Below are 21000 nucleotides of genomic sequence, written 5' to 3' on the forward strand. Positions count from 1 at the left end.
AGTCGGACTTGGTGTAGGCTCTGACGCCATTTTGTGTTCAACATGCAGTCTCAACAATTAAACCTTTTCTGTTGAACCTCTCCGAGTTCAGTATCTTTTGCTAGGAGTACATAGACTCCTACAGTGTCCTTGAAGCGTTTCCTCTGCCCACCTGGGGCTCTCTTGCCGTGCCGGAGCTCCGAGTAGAGCGCTTGTTTTGGGAGTCTCGTATCGGGCATGCGGACAATGTGACCCGTCCATCGGAGCTGATTGAGCGTGGTCAGCGCTTCGATGCTGGGGATGTTGGCCTGAGCAAGAACACTGACGTTGGTGCGCCTATCCTGCCAATGGATTTACAGGGCAGAGGCTGTCTATCTACTATCACTCGGCTTAAGAAGGGAAAGGGATTCCTCTGGTGGGAAAATCCAGAACAAATGGGCACAATCTTAAAATTAAAGCTAGGCTATTTAGGAGTGAAATTAAGGAGCACTTTTTCACACAGAGGGTAGTGGAAATCTGGAAATCTTGCCCCAAAAGGACGTGGATGCTGGAGGTCAATTGAAAATTTCAAGTCGGAGATTGATAGATTATTGTTGGGTAAGGGTATCAAGGGATATGAAGATGGCGGGTAAATGGAGTTGAGATATAGATCAGCCATGATCTAATTGAAGGGGGAAGCAAGCTCGAGAGGCTGAATGGCCTCCTCCTGTTCCTATGTTCCTGTGTCACAAGGAGGCAAGAGGCACCTGTGGTGTATTTGCCATTGGCCTTGCGTCTACGGGGCAAATGGGGTATTGGCGGCTTTTGTATTCTGTCAGGCTGTTGGAAGCCAGGCACTTCAGTACCTGGGCCTTGAACCAGCCCAGCTGCTTCTGAGCTGATTCGCTTCACTTGTGCCACGCTCGGCACTTGAATATATTCGAGGTGGCATCGTTAATAAGCTCCCTTCCTCTTGGTGCTGAGCAATTCACGGGCAGGGATCGTGCCCAAAGGCAGAGAGCACTATTGCACACTCAGAGCGCCAGGCAGCAGGGAATTTTAAAGTATGTTTTTAATCGCACTGCGCTGTTTCTGAAATTGATTTGGATGTGAGGAGCTGGAGGCTGATTAGTGTCTTCATGGGCCAACGGAGCTCGTGTGTTTAATTATTCAACCAGCTGGAGGCCAATCTCAGTAAAATCTTAAACCCCAAGGTAATTAGAATAGTTTGCAGTGTCTGGCTTCTCTTCTCGGAGATATTATGTACAAGGCTTTGGAAAATACGCTGCACCGTTTCTGATAGTTTTGACGGCACTGCACTGATTGGAATTACAATACCAAGGTACAGTCAGTAGGTAATACTTAATTACTTGTAATTATGTGGAGTTACACAGTTGCTAGGCGTTCTCATCTCTATCTACAGCACAATTTATACATTAATACCTTCCACTCACAGGCTCCCTTTTGTGAGTTTAGTTTTCCATTCGGTTCGACGCTTTTTTTTCCCATCAAACCCTCTTGTGTAATGTGTTGTTCCATTAGCAGAGCGTCTGCCCATAGTTCTCTGTTATTCAGTCCGAGGATATTTTTCCTCCCCAGTAATGACTCATGTAATCCATGAGTTTCCAATGTGCAATCTGCACTCATTCCAGAGAGTTTCCCTGAGATGGGATAAAGTTTCTCTGTGTGACGCCTGATTAATATCGTAGACTCTCCTCAAACAATGTTCAGTATTACTAGTGGGGGCGGGGGCGCAGCTGCGATTTTAACCTAACGCGCCCAGCGGGAAACTGATGGGATTGGATCAACTGCCCGTTTTACACACCATTCGATTTCACCCCGTTTACAGACTGCTCCATTTTACTATTTGTTTAGTCCACTTGCTAAGTGGGGTCTAACCAAGGTTGGATACATGTTTAACATCACTTCTCTGCTTTCCAATTCTAGAAATCCCTCTAGAAATAAACCCCAGTGCTTGGTTTGCTTTTTTTAATGACCTTATTAACCTGCGTCGCTACTTTTAGTGATTTGTGTATCTGTACCCCCAGATCCCTTTGCTCCTCTACCCCATTCAGACCCCCCATAAGATTTGGGAGGACAGGTGCTGGAAGGTGCTACCTGGAAGCAGGAATGAAGGCGTGCGCTCCTATATCCAAGGCTTGGTGCCAGTCATCATTAGGCTGCAGTGAGGCAGCAACTTCAGCTAAGAGAAGCCACTGCAGCACATCCTACTGGGCGAACCACTGTTTGATGGGCTATGTTGTGTGTGTGCATGCTCTGATGAAGACAGTGGTGACATAGTGATCTACGGTCCAGGGTAGTCCAGGGTATGTTTAATGGTTGTCCACGCAACCCGGTTCCCTGATGGAACCCTGGTGGCATAGACATCATTGGGGGCTGGGATTCTCCTTACTTTGCTCCAGATAACCCTGGATGGCAATGCCCCTATTAGGAAGAGTGGTCCCAGCTGGACAAGGAGCGAGAAGCTTATGTGCTCTGTGCTGGTAGCCTGCAGTTTTAGCCAGTTGAAGTCTAACCTGAAGTTGGGGTCCATTGACTTTACGAAGCTGGGCTTGAGCTCTCTGGGCTTCAGTAAGCGGCGTATGTCCTTACTGATATGTTTGTCACTTGCATATTGTTAACTGAACACTAGAAGGCTCTGATGGGAGTAAGCCCATTGTAGCCGTTACACTTCTCTTGTATTATTTTATTATTCTTTGACAGAAGATTCTAGAGGCTCTGGAAATAAAAGTAGTTAGTTATTACCACCAATGTGAGTGTTTAATTGGACATAATACCTCCAAGTGCACCTTGTGACATGCTGGTCAACTTGATGTTCTAAATATCCAAACCTAGTGCCACATACCAGGCTTACCCATCACCAACAGTGAAATCCAGCTCCTCGGGCAAGGGGCTTTGGCAAAGTGCAGTGTCCGAGGTGATGCTGCCTCCCCCCAGGGTACACGGTGAGACATCAGTGTCGGCTGCATGACCTCCACATCAGGCAAATGGAAACGTGGCCTGTGTAGATCTCACTGGCTCTATTTGGAGACTCTTAAACAGCAGGATGAGGTTCCACAAGTCAAACAATCCACTGATTAGATACAAAATTGCGCAGTTTTTATTTAATGATAAAACATAGAGTGGTTTAAAACAAAATGATCCTGAAGTGAGTGGGCTATCAGGCACCGCACGTCTATAATCTACAACAATGTGCATTTATATAGTGCCTTTAATGTAGAATCATGTCTCAAGGCACTTCACAGAGGCATAAGTAAACAAAAAATGATTTAAATAATTGGCAAAAGAATCAGAAAAGAATCTGGAACACGCTGCTTGAAAGGGTGGTAGAAGCAGATTCAATAGTGACTTTCAAAAATGAATTCTCTCCCTCTGCTGTATTATTCTATGATAATTCCATGAAATACATTCTAGTAAATTAGATATTATAAAATGTATATTTCTCCATTCTCTGTTTCTCATCCTAATGATTGACTCTTTATTTCAGTTCCATAGGACTGTGGAAAGCCACTAGCCAAAGAGAACTTCATGACAATTGATTAGTGGCTTCCAAAGCTTCTTCCGCCTGCTCCGTTCCAGATACTTGATGATGTCAACCTCAGCTCCAGAAAGGGACTCCGCGGAAGAAAGCGCAGAGATGGATAAAATTGCAGAGCTTCAACAGGAGGACCTGGCCCAGCAGGTTGCTGCCGTGCAGGTGTCTGAGGAACCCTCTTCAGGGAATGTGGGAAGTGGAAGCCAGACCACAGATGTTAAGGACACGGACCAATCAAAGGATGGAGGAGACAGTCAGACAAATGGAGTCGGTGAGGTTGCTGAGAATCACGCCAAAACCTACAAGGGTGTGAGCAGCGTGACAAAGAAAGTGGGTTCTCGGCCCAAACTTTCCAGCAGGAAGCTGTCCCTCCAAGAACGTTCCTCAGGAAACTCTCTTTCAGCCAGCTATGATGCCTATGCAACAGGGCCATTGCCAGCAGGAAGACAGACAACTGTTGAGTCCAGCCGGGTCAATATGGCCGACTCCCAGGTGAATTGTTTGTGCAATTTATGACAAGAGATGACCAACTGTAAAAGAGAAAAACTGTGAAGTATTTAAAAAAATGTCTTTCCAGATTTTTGCAAAACAGAATACGGTTTTTATTGGCAGGTAATTATCCTTTAGCTTCCCATCTCCTGTTAGGGGATACAGTGTCACATTGATGGTTCTACGGGGTGTCGCAAATGGTTTTCTTTTGATTTGAAGGAGGAATGGTGGTGTGGTTATGGATATAACTGGGTCGTGCGGAGGGGGAGTTACAAAATAATGTCCGGGCTTTGGGGAAAATTTTTGCAAAGGAAATAAATGGAATTTCAGCTTTTTATAGTGAACTGCCTGTGAAAGACTTCTTTTAACTGGCATCCCAGCTAGCACCAAGTCCCATTCACTCCTGTGCTCGCTGACCTACACTGGTTCCCAGTCCACCAACTCCTGGAATTTAGATGGCCGTGTTTCATGGCAGGATCCTTGATCATGATGTATTGAGCTTCTAACTTTCCTGAAGAAATTTACGGCGTGGCCACACTAAGGTCAGAGCTAGCAATGGCTCATTGCTATTAGCAGACCAATGCTTAATGTCTTTGTGGAATAGTCTCCTGGCTACTAATTAACACAACTGTTAATCCATTCTAAGTAGAAGTTAACACCTCTGGACAGAGGAATGCCATACCAGTGGAGTAAGTGTTCAGTTATTGGTATCATTCACACTCATTCCTAGTCTTAGAGCGTCAAGGTTATGTGGTGCATAGGCTCTATTTTAAACCCATCAGCCATCAACCAATGGGCCCATTGGGGCAGATATTCCCCTGCGTGGTGTTTGGGAAGCGCACGCCCGTCAGCTGCCCGATAATCCTGATGGGAGCCCTGGCCCACTTTGAGGGCTGGTCGGAGGAGGAGGGTGGGTCCAGGGGGGTTCCATATTTAGGAGGGACTGGTACCCGGTGTGGCAGTGGCCCAGGTTGTTTTTGTGGAGCATGGAGAAGCATTCCTGCTACTTCCGGCCTTGCAGAAATAAACTAAAACCTTCCTGGGGGTTCCTCTTTGGCTGGGCCGCCAGCTGAGACTGTGGAGAGAGTCAGAGGTCCAAACGCTCAGCTCAGTCCAAAAATAGCAATCAGGGTCCTAGGGGGTGTCGGTACTCAAAGCTTTGAAGGTGGCAGGACAAGTTAAGAAGGCTGTTAAAAAAGCAAATGGGAACCTTGGCTTTATTAATAGAGGAATAAAGTACAAAAACAAGGAAGTTATGCTAAACCTTTATGAAACACTGGTTAGGCCTCAGCTGGAGTATTGTGTCTAATTCTGGGCACCACACTTTAGGAAGGATGTCAAGGCCTTGGCGAGGGTGCAGAGGAGATTTACCAGAATGGGACCAGGGATGAGGGATTTCAGTTATGTGGAGAGACTGGAGAAGCTGGGGTTGTCCTCCCTATAACAGAGACGGTCAAGGGGAGATTTAATAGAGGTGTTCAAAATCATGAAGGGGTTTTGATGGAGTAAATAAGGAGAAACTGTTTCCAGTGGCAGAAGGGTTGGTAACTGTTAAGTCTGTGTGTTCTAGTTGTAATTACTAACACAGACTACAAGATTAAAGTTCAACAGGTCTTTACTGGTTGGAGGTCAGGACTATACTAAATACAATATTACTACACAGTGCTTATATACCGGTGGTCACCACCGGTATTACGTATACAGCAGCCAGAGAAAGTAGTACATCTCTTAAGGTGGAACAGGCTTAAGTTCTCTTAAGGTGGAACAGGTTACATACACCACAGTAACCACGTTACACAGATTTAAGATGATTGGCAAAAGAACCAGAGGTGACATGAGGGGGAAAAAAATTAGGCAGCGAGTTGTTGTGATCTGGAATGCAATGCCTGAAAAGGTGGTGGAAGCAGATTCAATAATATCTTTCAATTGGGAATATACTTGAAAGGAAAAAAATTTACTCTGGGGCTGAGGGGAAAGAGCAGGGGAGTGGGACTAGTTGGATAGCTGATTCAGAGAGCCAGCATAGGCACAATGGGCCGAATGGCCTTGTTCTGCTCTGTATCACTCTATGATTCTATCATTCTATGAAAAATATTCTTTTAGAACTAAATCTGAATTCAATCTGCACAATTGAGGAGTTTTACGTCTTGTCAAAAGGAGCTTTTTGTTTTAGCAGATTGACGGCAATTTATAGCTTTTCTTCGTCTAAATGTTGCAGCAGGTACAAGCTTGATTGCCTGTCTAAGAGCTGCAGTGTTTTGGACAGTTAATTAAACTTTGATAAACAAGAAAGATGATTTGATGTAGCAACATATTTTTCTTTCGATTATGGCTTCTCTGTTTATTTTCAGTTCAACATAGGAACAGGAGGAGGCCATTCAGCCCCTCGCGCCTGTTCCGCCAGTCAATTAGATCATGGCTGATCGGTATCTTTACTCCATCTACCCGCCTTGGTTCCGTATTCCTTAATACCCTTGCCGAACAAAGATCTATCAATCTCAGTTTTGACATTTTCAATTGACCCCCCTGCCTCCCCCCGCCTCAGCCTCAACAGCTTTTGGGGAGATTTCCAGATTTCCTCTACCCTTGTTGTGACGAAGTGTTTCCTGACATCATCCCTCAACAGCCTGGCTCTCATTTTAAGGTGTAAAAAAGCAATTCAGAAGGCTAGTGGAATGTTGGCCCTTATCTCAAGGGGACTGGAATGCAAAGAGGAGGAAGTTGTGCAGAGCCTCGGTCAGACCCCAAGAAGGATATGTTCTGGGCACCATATCTCAAGAAGGATATATTGGTCTTGGAGGGGGTGCATCGGAGATCACCAGAAAGAAATCGGGGCTAAAAGGGTTAAATTATGAGGACAGGTTGCAAAGACTCGGCTTGTATTCCCTTGAGTTTAGAAAATTGAGGGGAGATTTAATCAAGTTGTTTAAAATGAGAAAGCGATTCGATAAGGTCGATAAAGTGAAACTATTTCCTCCAGTGCTCCCACCCTTTCTTTGATTGTCTTTTAGCTTATTATGTGGTTATTAAAGATTAGCTATTTCCTTTTTATGTTGGCAACCAGTCTCTCTTCATGCTCACTATTAGTTTTCCAAATCTCCCTTTTTTCTTCCCTTATATTTCTCACAGTTGCCTTATGCATTATCCTCTCTATATTGATCATGTGCCTCCTTTTCAAACCTAATTTTCGCACTAATCTTTCTCTTTATTCTTCCATTCTGCCATTCTTCCAGCCAATTAATTTAAGCTATGTCCCCTTTCATATCGGTGCAGGCTCGATGGGCCGAAATGGCCTCTATCTGCACTGTAGATTCTGTGTGTGATATCACGCAAATTCGCTAATGTGCAGCCCAAAACTTCATCTTTGACTTTTTTCTTTTCCTTATTTGTTTTGATATGAACCTCATGAGCATCTAGTCACAATTCCCCAAGTGTTTCACCTTCAGGTAATCGTTCGGCTTTATTACCTAGAACTAAGTGCAGCAAAGTGTCCTTCCTAGTCCGAGACAGAACACACTCTGAGAACTTCCTCGGAGCTTCTCCTGCTCCACTAACGTACCTTTCGCTGTTCCCACTTCCTTTCCAGAAGCTTTTCCACCACTCCCTTTTACTCCACATTGTACTGTTGTTTAAAAAGGGAGAAAGGGACAGACCGAGTAAATATAGGCCAGTCAGCCTAACCTTGGTGGTGGAAAATTATTGGAAAAAATTCTGAGGGACAGGAGTGATCGTCATTTAAAAAGGCACGGATCAGTCAAGGACAGTCAGCATGGATTTGTTAAGAGAAGGCCGAGTCTGACTAATGTGATTGAATTTTTGAAGAGGTAACAAGGAGGGTCGATGAGGGCAACAGGTTTGATGTCTACATGGATTTCAGCAAGGAGATGAGAAGGTCCCATATGGCAGAATGGTCAGAAATGTAAAAGCCCATGGGATCCAAGGGAAAGTGGCAAGTTGGATCCAAAATTGGTTTTGTGGCAGGAAGCAAAGGGTAATGGTCAACAGGTGTTTTTGTGACTGGAAGTCTGTTTCTAGTGGGGTTCCGCAGGGCTCAGTACTTGGTCCTTTGATTTTTGTGGTATATATCAATGATTTAGACTTCAATGTAAGGGGCATGATTAAGAAGTTTGCAGATGATACAAAAATTGGCTGTGTGGTGGATAGTGAGGAGGAAAGTTGTGGCTTGCAGGAAGATATCAATGGACTGGTTAGGTGGCCAGAAAAGTGGCAAATGGAATTCAATCCGGAGAAGTGTGAGCTAATGTATTTGGGGAGGGCTAACAAGGCAAGGAAATACACAATAAATGGTAGGATACTGAGAAGTGTAGAGGAACAGAGGGACCTTGGAGTGCATGTCCACAGATCCCTGAAGGTAGCAGGCCAGGTAAATAAGGTGGTTAAGAAGGCGTACAGGATACTTTCCTTTATTAACCGTGGCATAGAATATAAGAGCAGGGGGGTTATGCTTCAACTGTATAAAGCACTAGTTAGGCCGCAGCTAGAGTACTGCGAGCAGTTCTGGTTTGTGGAAAGCTGTGATTGCACTAGAGAGGGTACAGAGGAGATTTACGAGGATGTTGCCAGGACTGGAGAATTTTAGCTATGAGGAAAGATTCAATAGGCTGGGGGTGTTATCTTTGGAACATAGGAGGCTAAGGAGAGACTTAACGGAGGTGTATAAAATTATGAGGGACTTGATAGAGTGGATATTAAGGACCTATTTACCTTAGCAGAAGGGTCAATAATCAGGGGGCATTGATTTAAAGTAATTGGGAGAAGGATTAGAGGGGAGTTGAGGAGAATCTTTTTCACCCAGAGGGTGGTGGGGGTCTGGAACTCACTGCCTGAAAGGGAGGTAGAGGCAGAAACCCTCATTGCATTTAAAAAGTACTTGGATATGCACTTGAATTGCCGTAACCTACAGGGCTACGGACCAAGAGCTGGAAAGTGGGATTGGGCTAGATTGCTCTTTTTTGGCCGGCAGAGACACGATGGGCTGAATGGCCTCCTCCTGTGCCATAAAATTCTATGATTCTATTCCATTATCCTGGGACCTGGGAGACAGCACAGCATTCAGGACTCCCAGCTGCAGAAGCATAGGAGGCTGTCTATAGCTCTAATTATAGAACCCCACAAATGCAGTACACCTGCTCTTCACCACCTTCCCGTTTTCCATTTTGGTAAGATCTTGCTCCATGGTGCCAGAGTGTTGCTCACTCTCCCCAGACTCACCATCCTTGTCTTGTATTGTAGGTATCCAACAGTATAATCCTATTGGACACTTTGAGACTGTTGGGGAGATCCCTGCACTCTGGTGGATCAATCCCCATTTCCCTTGCTCTGCCTTGCTCTTTATCTCTGTATGTGAGTGAGGTAGTTTCCACAAACCTTCTCCTCATGCAGGATATGGAGTGTCTCCAACTGTTCCTCAAGCTCAGTGGCTTTGAGCTTGATCAAGTCCACCAGGAGACATTGCTTCTTTTCTAGTTGTCCTTACTCTCGTGTTTTCCGGAACCTCCTAGATAATGCAAGTTCCTCATAAAGCTGGCTTCCACTATCGTACAGGGCCACGAGTTGACAACTACATTTTACTTCATCTGGTCTGATGAATTAGTGTAACTCTCTCTCAGCCCCCATATCTTGCTGGCTCCTTTCTGTGCCTTAACCTAGTTTTAACTGTGTTTGTTACGTTTACAGCCTTTTAATTTATTCCTAATATAGTGTCAGGTGTGGCTCAGTGGTAGCACTCTCGCCTCTGAGGCAGAAGGTTGTGGGTTCAAACCCCACTCTAAAGACTTGAGCGCAAAATCTAGGCTGATTCTCCAGGGCTGTGCTGAGGGAGTGCTGCACTGTCTGAGGTGCCGTCTTTCAGTTGAGACGTTAAACCGAGGCCCCCGTCTGCTCTCTTAGGTGGATGTAAAAGATCCCACGGCACTATTTTGAAGAAAAGCAATGGAGTTCTCCCCGGTGTCCTGGGCAATATTTATCCCTCAACCAACATCACTAAAAAACAGATTAGCTCGTCATTTATCTCATTGCTGTCTGTGGGATTTTGCTGTGTGCAAATTGGCTGCCAAGATTCTTGCATTAGAACAGTGACTGCACGTCAAAAGTGCTTTATTGGCTGTAAAGCGCTTTGGGACGTCCTGAGGTTGTGAAAGGCGCTGGAGAAATGCAAGTACTTTCTTCTTTAATACAACCATTATGTATTAAATACCCTTTTAATTGACTATATCTTAATCTACATCCATTTAAAGACTCTTTAACTCTAGTGCTCCCTATCCCACAGGAGTCAATCAAACGGCATTAAGCTGAGCGATTCCATTCTTGCACAAAAACCTTATAAAGATGGATGAGCCTGCTTATCGGTGAGAGTTGCTTTCTGCAGTAATATCAGTGCTTCAGGTTACACAGTGGCCAGGAGTGCAGCAGATGGAGAGCACGCTGATGATCAAACTGTTCCTCAGCTGCTATTGTGGCAGAGTTTCAGTGCAGATCGGTCAGGCCTGTTCCAAGAGCTCCGCCTTTGCAGAAACTCTGGCCCAAGGCGCAGAGGCAGGAGATTCCGGGACCTGCTCACTCCTGAACAAGTGCCGGCGAGGTGCTGACCAGTGTAATGTTCTCTGGGGTTTGGCTGGGCGAAGTTTTTAATGATCGCTGCCTGCAGCATGGATCTATCGGAGGTAACAAATCTTATTGCTATATTCTGGTATTGGCACTGTCCAGGGAGCGGTAGGATTATTGACCATCCTCTCAGTGTCAAGTGAGGGAATTGCATTGATTTCCTTTTAGTCTCAGCTTTCATTTGTTGTTCCACTTTTAGCTTCCCCTTCTCCCCGACAACAAATGCTCCAAAACAAACCAACTTGTAACCTCAAGTTCCTCAGTCTGGTGTCTGGTGTCAGCTGTGGCTCAGTGGTCCCACTCTTGCATCTGAGTCAGAAGACGATAGCAAAATACTGCAGATGTTGGAAATCCGAAATAACAACAGAAAATGCTGGAAAAACTCAGCAAGTCAGGCAACATCCGTGGAGAGAAATTTGAGTTGACGTTTCGGGTTTGACCCTTCTTCAAAACTGGAGAGAAAAGGAACTAGATCGAAGGCAGGGCTGCGATCGGACAAAAGAATAAAAGAACCAAAAGAAGTAAAAGAGATTAGAAGCTAGACGAGATGGTAATAGGCTGTGATTAGGTGTAAAGTGTACTGGCAGGGCAAAAGATAGCTGCCAGGTGTGAGAGAGAAACAAAAGGAAAGGGGGGGGGGAAAGGAAAGGAGTGGAAAAATATAAGTGAAAATGAAATAGGGGCCGAGGTTATGATCTGAAATTGTTGAACTCGATATTGAGTCCGGAAGGCTGCAGAGTGCCTAATCGGAAGATGAGGTGCTGTTCCTCGAGTTTACGTTGAGCTCCCGTGGAACAGTACAAGAGGCCAAGGACGGTGAGGTCCGAGTGGGAATGGAGCGGTGAATTGAAATGACAGGCGACCGGAAGCTCAGGGTCACCCTTACGGACTGAACGGAGGTGTTCCGCAAAGCGGTCACCCAATCTGCGTTTGGTCTCCCCAATGTAGAGGAGACCGCATCGTGAGCAGCGAATACAGTATACTAGATTGCGAGAAGTACAAGTAAATCGCTGTTTCACCTGGAAGGGGTGTTTGGGGCCCTGGACAGTGGGGAGGGGGGAGGTATAGGGGCAGGTGTTACATCTCCTCCGCTTGCACGGGAAGGTGCCAGGCGAAGGGGAAGGGCTGTTTGGGGTGATAGAGGAGTGGACTAGGGTGTCTCGGAGAGAGCGGTCCCTGCGGAATGCTGAAAGGGGAGGGGAGGGGAAGATACGTTTGGTGGTGGGATCACTTTGGAGGTAGCGGAAATGCCGGAGGATGATCCGTTGAATGTGGAGGCTGGTGGGGTGAAAGGTGAGGACAAGGGGAACCCTATCGTGGTTCCGGGAGGGAGGGGCAGGGGTGAGGGCAGAGGTGCGGGAGATAGAACTGACACGGTCGAGGGCGGTGTCAACCACGGTAGAGGGGAATCCTCGGTTGCGGAAAAAGGAAGACATGTCTGAAGCACTGGTGTGGAAGGTGGCATCGTCGGAGCAGATACGGCGGAGGCGGAGAAACTGGGAGAATGGAATAGAGTCCTTACAGGAAGCGGGGTGGGAGGAAGTGTAGTCCAGGTAGCTGTGGGAGTCAGTGGGCTTGTAGTAAATATTGGTCGATAACCTATCCCCAGAGATGGAGACGGAGAAGTCGAGGAAGGGAAGGGAAGAGTCAGAGATGGACCATGTGAAGGTGAGGGAAGGGTGGAAATTGGAGGCAAAGTGAATGAAATTGTCAAGTTCGGGGCGAGAGCAGGAAACGGCACCGATACAGTCATCAATGTATCGGAAAAAGAGGTGAGGGAGGGGACCCGAGTAGGACTGGAACAAAGATTGTTCCACATAGCCCACGAAAAGGCAGGCATAGCTAGGACCCATGCGGGTACCCATGGCAACACCTTTGATTTGGAGGAAATGAGTGGAGTTAAAGGAGAAGTTGTTCAATGTGAGAACAAGTTCAGCCAAGCGGAGGAGGGTGGTGGTGGATGGGGACTGGACGAGCCTCTGTTCAAGGAAGAAGCGGAGTGCCCTCAGGCCATCCGGGTGGGGGATGGAGGTGTAGAGGGATTGTACGTCCATGGTGAAAAGGAAGCGGTTGGGGCCAGGAAACTGGAAACTGTTAAAGTGGCGGAGGGCGTCCGAAGAGTCGCGGATGTAGGTGGGAAGAGACTGGACAAGGGGAGAAAAGATAGAGTCAAGATAGGAAGAGATAAGTTCCGTGGGGCAAGAACAGGCTGAAACGATGGGTCTACCAGGGCAGTCCTGTTTGTGGATCTTGGGAAGGAGGTAGAAGCGGGCTGTGCGGGGTTGGGGAACTATGAGGTTGGTGGCAGCGGGGGGAAGATCTCCAGAGGAGATGAGGTCAGTGACAGTCTTGGAAACGGTGGTTTGATGTTCGGTAGTGGGGTCATGGTCCAGGTGGAGGTAGGAGCAGGTGTCGGAGAGTTGGCGTTCAGCTTCCGCTAGGTAGAGGTCAGTACGCCAAACAACAACAGCACCACCCTTGTCAGCGGGTTTAATGACAATGTCAGGGTTGGATCTAAGAGAATGGAGTGCTGCAAGTTCAGAGTGAGGGAGGTTGGAGTGAGTGAGGGGAGCAGAGAAATGGAGACGGCCGATGTCACGGCGGCAGTTAGCGATGAAAAGATCTAGAGAGGGTAAGAGGCCAGGGGGAGGGGTCCAGGTAGAATGGGAATTCTGCAAGCGGGAGAAAGGGTCAGTTGTGCGGGGGGAGGACTCCTGGCCAAAGAAGTGGGCACGGAGACGAAGGCGGCGGAAAAAGAGCTCAGCATCGTGCCGAGCTCGAAATTCATTGAGGTGGGGGCGTAAGGGGATGAAGCTCAGGCCTTTGCTGAGGACTGATCGTTCAGGGTCAGAGAGTGGAAGGTCAGAGGGGATAGTGAACACACGGCAGGGGGTGAGATTGGGAGAAGGGGGGTCAGAGGAAAGTGAAGGGGAAGAAGGTTCCGGAGGGGCGTTGGTGTCCAAGAGTTGATGAAGCTTGCGATCCTTGACATCGGAAAGGAAGAAGAAAAGTTTTTTGTTGAAGCGTCGGATGAGTCGAAGGATGAAGTCAGAAGACTGTGGGTTCAAGCTCCACTCCAGAGCCTTGAGCACATAATTCAGGCTGATTCTCCAGTGCAGTACTGAGGGAGTGCTGCACTGTCAGGGGTGCCGTCTTTCAGATGAGACGTTAACCGGGTGGATGTAAAAGATCCGACGGCACTATTTGAAATAGAGAAGGGGAGTTCTCCCCAGCTAATATTTATCCCTCAACCAACATCACTAAAACAGATAGATCTGGTCATTTATCACATTGCTGTGTGTGGGACCTTGCTGTGCGCAAAATGGCTGCACATTTCCCTACATTACAACAATGACTACACTTCAAAAATACTTCATTGGCTGTAAAGTGCTTTGGAACGTCCTGAGGTCATAGAGCCTTTTACATCCACCTGAGAGGGCTGATTGGGTCTTGGATTAACATCTCATCCAAGCACCTCTGACAGTGCTGCGCTCCCTCAGTACTGCACTGAAGTCTCAGCCTCGATTATGTGCTCAAGTCTCTGGAGTGAGGCTTGGACCCATGGCCTTCTGACACAATGTCAGAGATGAGAGTGCTACTGTTGAGCCACTGTTGACACCTTACAGAAATAGGTTTTAGGGATTAAGATTGAGAAATAGTTAAGAAATCCCTTTTATATAAAATAATTACTTATATTCTATATTATATTCCACTGTTGAGGATGCATTCACTGACCTTGACCACTCGTGTGCGATCATTAAACTTCTTCCGGCACTGCATCCATGTCCTTGGGGCTATACTCCTGGCATTGACCTCCACAGCGATCTGTTCCCACTGCCTTCTTATCATGTGTCTGGGGGGCCTCCTGACCCCAGAGGAGACAGGACAGCTTTCCTCCTTTCCAGGAAGTTGGCTTGCTGCCTGCATTTCATTCAACGGCGTGGGTTAATCGAGCTCGCGATCCCCGCGTCCGTTTTCGGGGGCTAACGAATTTATAGCCCTTTATGTTTAATCAACCTTCAAGTATTTGACAGTGTCCAAGAATTCATCCTTTGCTTATAGGCGCACGACTGCAGCCTCAGCCTATATTATTACCAAACTCACATTCCTAACACAGGAAGGGATGAGGTATGAATGGATTTAAATATGAGGATGAAAATTTTCAATTTGACACGATGGGCACCAGGCGCCAGTGTGGGTCATTGTAGACAGGGTGATTGATAAGCGATACTTGGTGCGAGTCAGGGTAGGGGCAGAGTTTTTGATAAGCTGAAGTTTGCAGAGGGTGCATGGTAGGAGGCCGGGCCAGGAGAGCGTTGGAACGGTCCAGTATGGAAGCGACCAAAACCTGGATGAGGGTTTCAGGGAAGATGGGCTGAGGCAGGGGCGGAGATGGGCGATATTACAGAGGTGGAAGTAGGCAGTCTTGGTGATGGAGAGGATTATAGGGTCGGAAGCTCAGCTCAGGGTCAAATAGAATGCTGAAATTGCATGCAATCTGATTCGGCCTCAGACAGTGGCCGGGGAGGGGGATGGAATCGGGGGTGAGGGTACGTAATTTGTGGTGGGGACTGAAGATAATGGCTTTGATCTTCCCAATGTTCAATGTTTAACTGGAGGAAATTACAGCTCATCCAAGACTGAATAGTAGACAAGCAGTCTGACAACAGTTTCGACGTGATGTTCTTAATTGGGTTGCTTTACAAGCTCTTTATGCAGATGAACAGATATTTTGAGTTGAGTGATAGAGGCAGGCAGTGAGGGCACCTGCTGAATAATGGTCTACTGGCACAATCTGGATAGGCACTGATTACAGGAGAGAATAACAACGGTAAAACTAAAAGGAGAGGAACAAAGCTGTGCGGATCCTTCTTATATCCTCGTACCCTTCCTCAATTTCTAGCGGGCGTTCCCTCTATTTCTACAACCTTAGGACTGGTGACATACATTGGGGTAGATTTTCGACTTGTAAGACGGGCACTGCGGATCAGCCGCTCGTTCTCGAACCCGCCCCGTTCTGGTTTTGGTAAGTCGGAGAATATGGACTCTCTCTTACCCAGGGGCAGATTAACACAAGGGGGCCTCTGGGACCTGTGTGCAGGAGACCCAGCCAAGAATGGGGTCCCTGGTAAAACTCACCATAGCGCAGAAGAATTCCAAACCACCCCGGGATCAGTTCAATTTAAGTGCAGGATATTGTGATATGATCTGCTTTATTATTAATGCAGCGTGTAAACATTCTTCAGGCCTAGTTTTTCATGTATTTTGCTACACGTTTCTGCGTTAATGGCTCGGTGGGAGGGTGGGGTTGTGCTGGGGGTGCGGAGGGGCTCCGAAAGTTTCCATGGATTTCAAGTTGAAAACCCACCCCACTAAATGTAGCAGAAAGCTTTAGATATCGGTCGAGCCACGACAGCAGCACTGCAGTCTGTGAGCTATGTTACAAAAGAAAAAAAACCGGAGAGGCTGGGGGCCAATTGAAATTTTCAAGGCTGAGAGCGATAGATTTTTTTGGGGTAAGGGTATCAAGGGATACGGAGCAAACGCGGGTAAACGGGGTTGCGGTACAGATCAGCCATGATCTCATTGAATGGTGGAGCAGGCTCGAGGGACTGAATGGCCTCATCCTGTTCCTATGTTACTATATTCCTAAAGATAAGTGAACTGCTTGGGTCACACTTGCTCTACAAAAGATGCATTGCTCAGAGGAATTTATGCTGTTCTGATATGAACGGCACTATCTAAGGTGACAGCTGACATATTGCTCTGCCAGAGCTGTTCAATGACACTACAACCTTCACATGAAAGATTCCCGATACAATCTATTCTCGATATGGAGCAAAGGCGGGTAAATAGTATTGATGTATAGATCAGCCATGATCTCATTGAATGGTGAAACAGGCTGATCCTATGTTCCTATGAAATCCATAACTAAAGACGCTGGAAACAGGTGGCAGGTTGAAGCATCTGTGGAGGGAACGGGCAGTCGATGTTTCAGACTAAGTCCTTCACCAGAACGGAAGGATCAAGGGGAAGGGAGAGGAGAGAGGGGTGAGGAAAAAATATAAAAGGCAAAGAGAAATGACATGGAAGTATCAGAAGGATGATTTAACGGATCATTTCAGTCAAATAAAAGAAAGAATAAATAAAGAAATGAATGTGTGAGTAGCTGAGACAGAAAGAACGAAAGACTTGCATTTATATAGCACCTTTCACGATCTCAAGACATCCCAAAGTGCTTCACACTTTTGGAGTGTAGTCACTGTTGTAATGTAGGAAACACAGCAGCCAATTTCCACACAGCAAGATCCCACAAACAGCAATGTGATAATGACCAGATAATCTGTTTTGTTATGTTGGTTAAGGGATAAATATTGGCCAGGACACCGGGGAGAACTCCCCTGCTCTTCTTCGAAATAGTGCCATGGGATCTTTTACATCCACCTGAGAGCAGACGGGGCCTCAGTTTAATGTCTCATCCCTCAGCACTGCACTGGAGTGTCAGCCTAGATTTATGTGCTCAAGTCCCTGGAGTGGGACCTGAACCCACAACCTTCTGACTCAGAGGTGAGGATGCTGCCCACTGAGCCACAGCTGAGCGAGGGAAGGCCAAGGAAAAGGTAAAAAAATGGGAGAGAATGGAAACCATAGAAACCATAGAAAACCTGGGCAAAGAACAGGTCAATAGAGGGGAGGTGCAGCCAACCATTCCCACCCCCACCATCACTGTTCTGACAAAGGCTCTTCTTCAGTCCCAAAACACCAACCAGCCCAGAGTTCTCTGTTGGCAAAGAACTTCTGGTCAAAGTTACGGTTGTGTCACCCAACTGAAAGGAACGAAGCAAAGAAGAAAAAAGTCAGATGGAGAAGAGGACAGAGAGAGAGAGAGAGAGAGAGAGAGAGATGGAGATGCAAAGAAGAGGAGTCGGGGACAAGGAAACAGACAAGGGGAGAAAGAGAGAAGCAGAAGCAGAAGAGAGAAAACTGAGTAAATCAGCAGGGCAAAGGCAGGACGGAGAGGAGGGAGCAGAGCCGGGCTGAGGGGCCCTGGGCTCCGTGAGCATTCAGGGGACCCCCTCTGCACCCCCGCACAACTCCCCCGACCCCACTGTCCATTAAAGCACAAATATGTAGTAAAATGCATCAAGAACTAGGCCTGTAGAAAGTTTACACACCGCATTAACAATAAAACAAATCATATCACAATTTACCGCGCTTAAATGAAACCGATCCAGTGGTTGTGTGCACTTTTTCTGCAGTTATGGTGAGTTTTACCAGGGATCCCATATTTGCCGGGTACCCCTGGACACAGGCTCCAGCGTATGTATTGATTTCTTTGTGGGTTCAATGATGAGACATTTATATAAAAGAGAATAACTTTTAATCTGAGGTTTGTTCAAGAATTCATACAGCTTTTCAGGACACACCATGCTTGAGCTGCAGCTAAAGTGAAACTAAAAACTCTCAGCCTGCTTGTCTGGTCACATGACCTCTGCTGGTCAGGCACAAGCAATCAATACCTGCAATCATGCTATTAAGGCATCATAATCGAACAGGCAAATAACATCACTATTTGCTGATATCATTACATCTCCCTTTCTTAAAACAAAAGTATTTTACTTTTAACTAACAACATGTTTTCTTTGTATTAATCTGCATTTTAACTGTAACACTTAATGAACTTACATTATCATTATCATGATCAAGGTTTTTTAACCTTGCTTTGTGTGTTCACATGAAATATGTCAATACACTAGAACTTGAAGAAAGAATAAGATAACATTACTTCCTTCTATAACAATAGTCCTTAAATTTGCTCAATGAGTCTCTCAGGAGGCTTCACGTGTCTTGAGGATTTTCTGATTGATTGTCCTTGAATCTGAGTTGTTGCCTCAGATGATGTGTTCTCAGCTGTGTGATCAGGTTGTTCAACAGTATCAGTCTCTTGACCTGCTGTGGCTGGTTCCATGAGAAGATCTTGATGATTTCTTCTCAGAACAGCACCCTCATCTGTCTGAATGGCGTATGATCTTGGTTGAACTTCACTCAGGACAGTTCCCTTCTCAGTCCATGTGTTTGTTTTGTCTTTGAACCTTACTTGGTCACCAGTGTGGAGTTCAGGTAGGTTTTGTGTTCCTCTGTCATAATAGTACTTTTGCTTTTCTTTCTGTTGTTCTTTGAACTTCCTCACTTTCTCCCCCTCTTTTGTTTTCAGGAGGTTCTCCGGGATGGGTAGGTTTGACCTTAGCCGACGTCCCATCAGGAGTTGGGCTGGTGACATACCACACTCGAGCGGCGTTGTGCGGTATACAAGCATGCTTTGGTAGAAGTCAGTTCCACTGTCTTTTGCCTTGTACATCAGTCTTTTCACTGTCTGGACCGATTTTTCCACTAGTCCATTGGACTGTGGATAGTGAGGACTTGACGTTGTGTGGACAAAGTCCCACTCTTTGGCAAAGTGTCGGAAATTTGCATTGTTAAACTGGGGTCCGTTGTCTGTGAAGACCTCGCTTGCCACGCCATGTCTGGAGAATATGGCTTTCATACTTCTTATCACAGCTTCTGCAGTGGTGGTGTACAGTCTACAAACCTCTGGATACAGGGAGTAATAGTCTGTGACGACAAGATAGTCCTTCCCTTGACATACGAATAGGTCAGCGCCTACCTTCTGGTAAGGTCTGTCTGGTGCTGGGTGTGGCTTTAGTGGTTCTGCCGGATTGCTTGCTCGATATTTCAGGCACATTGTGCAGTTTGACACCTCATTTGTCACATCTTGGTGCATTCGTGGCCAGTACATCACCTCTTGTGCTCTTTTCTTACACTTTTCGATTCCCAGATGTCCTCCATGGATCTTTTTTAGCATTTCTTTTCTCAGGCTCTTTGGGATAACTATTTTACTTCCTTTGTAGATGATGTCTTCGACCACTGATAGTTCTGCCCTGCAGTTCCAGTACTCTGCTATGTCAGGTGAGCAGTCTTGCTTCATGTTGGGGCAGCCATCCAAGGTGCTTTTCTTCAGTCGTCTCATTGTTTCCTCTTTGTTTGTCTCAGTCTTTATGAGCTCCATTTTTGCATCTGCTATGGGCAGTGCACTTGTGATCATGTCCATGTAGGCGTTCACTTTTTCATCCATTGTGGTGTTTGCGGGCTCACTTGGGTCAACAGCTCTGGACAACGTGTCTGCTGTATACATCAGCTTACCCGGTGTGTACGCAACATTCAGTGTATAGCGTTGCAGCCTGATCATCATTCTTTGTATTCTAAGTGGACAGCTATTTAGTGGCTTTTGGAACAATGCAATCAAGGGCTTATGGTCAGTCTCTACACTGATTGCTTGTCCTGCCACAAACTGGTGAAATCTTTCACAGGCGTATGTGATGCTGAGCAGCTCCTTTTCTATTTGAGCATATCACGTCTCCGCGTCTGTCATTGAGCGCGATGCATATGCAATAGGTTGCCAGTAGTCATATTGTTGCAGAAGAACGGCACCGAGCCCACTCTGTGATGCATCTGATGATATCTTGATGGGTCATAAAACCTCAGAACTGGTTCCTCTGTGAGCAGTTTCTTTAGATCGCTCCATGACTTCTCATGCTCATGATTCCATTCCCATTCTATGTTCTTTTCAGTTAGTCTTCTCAGCGGCGCCATCTTTTCTGAGAGGTTGGATATGAATTTACCCATGTAATTGATCATTCCATTAAACCTCTGCACGTCCTTTTTGCATTGTGGCTTTGGCATATTCTCAATGGCGGACACCTTTCTGGGATCTGGTCTGATGCCCTCACTGCTAAGGATATCTCCCACGAATGTCAGTTCTGTCACCCCGAGCTGGCATTTCTCTCTATTCAGCTTCAGGTTTGTTTTCCTTGTTGCTTCCAGCACTTTTTTCAGTCTCTCGTCATGCTCAGTTCTCGTGGTTCCCCATACTATGATGTCATCCATTGATGTATCAACTCCCTCCAGGTGCTCATAGATCATATGAATTGTTTTGTGATACACTTCAGGAGCTGAGGCAATGCCAAATGGTAACCTTAGGAATCTGTATCTGCCAAATGGACTGTTGAACGTGTACAGTCTTGAACTTGCTTCGTCCACTTTCATCTGCCAAAATCCTGAGGATGCATCTAACTTGCTGAAATATTTGGCATTTGCAAACTGTGCCATGATTTCCTCACGTGTAGGAAGCTTGAAGTGCTCTCTCTTTATTGCTCTGTTTAGATCTCTTGGATCCAGGCAAATTCTGAGCTTTCCATTCTTTTTGTCCACTACGACGAGGGAACTCACCCACTCAGTTGGCTCATCTATCTTCTGAATCACGTTCAGGCTTTCCATCCTGTCCAACTCTGTCTTCAGTTGCTTTTGAAGAGCAA

The 21000-nt window shown here is 46.3% G+C and overlaps 1 protein-coding gene across 1 annotated transcript in view; it reads left to right on the forward strand.

Annotated features, from left to right (window-relative positions):
* Nucleotides 1–3468: 3468 nt before the first annotated feature.
* LOC147102028 (calcium/calmodulin-dependent protein kinase kinase 1-like) overlaps nt 3469–21000 on the forward strand; it is a 45866-nt gene continuing 28334 nt past the window's right edge. The window contains exon 1 of the mRNA XM_085964175.1: nt 3469–4006. Coding sequence (XP_085820301.1) covers nt 3566–4006 — 441 coding nt within the window. The 5' untranslated portion in view covers nt 3469–3565. The remainder of the gene's footprint in view (nt 4007–21000) is intronic.

This window comes from Somniosus microcephalus, chromosome 22, assembly GCF_052327205.1.
Source record: "Somniosus microcephalus isolate GS21.2 chromosome 22, FLI_Smic_1.0, whole genome shotgun sequence".
NCBI classification, from domain to species: domain Eukaryota; kingdom Metazoa; phylum Chordata; class Chondrichthyes; order Squaliformes; family Somniosidae; genus Somniosus; species Somniosus microcephalus.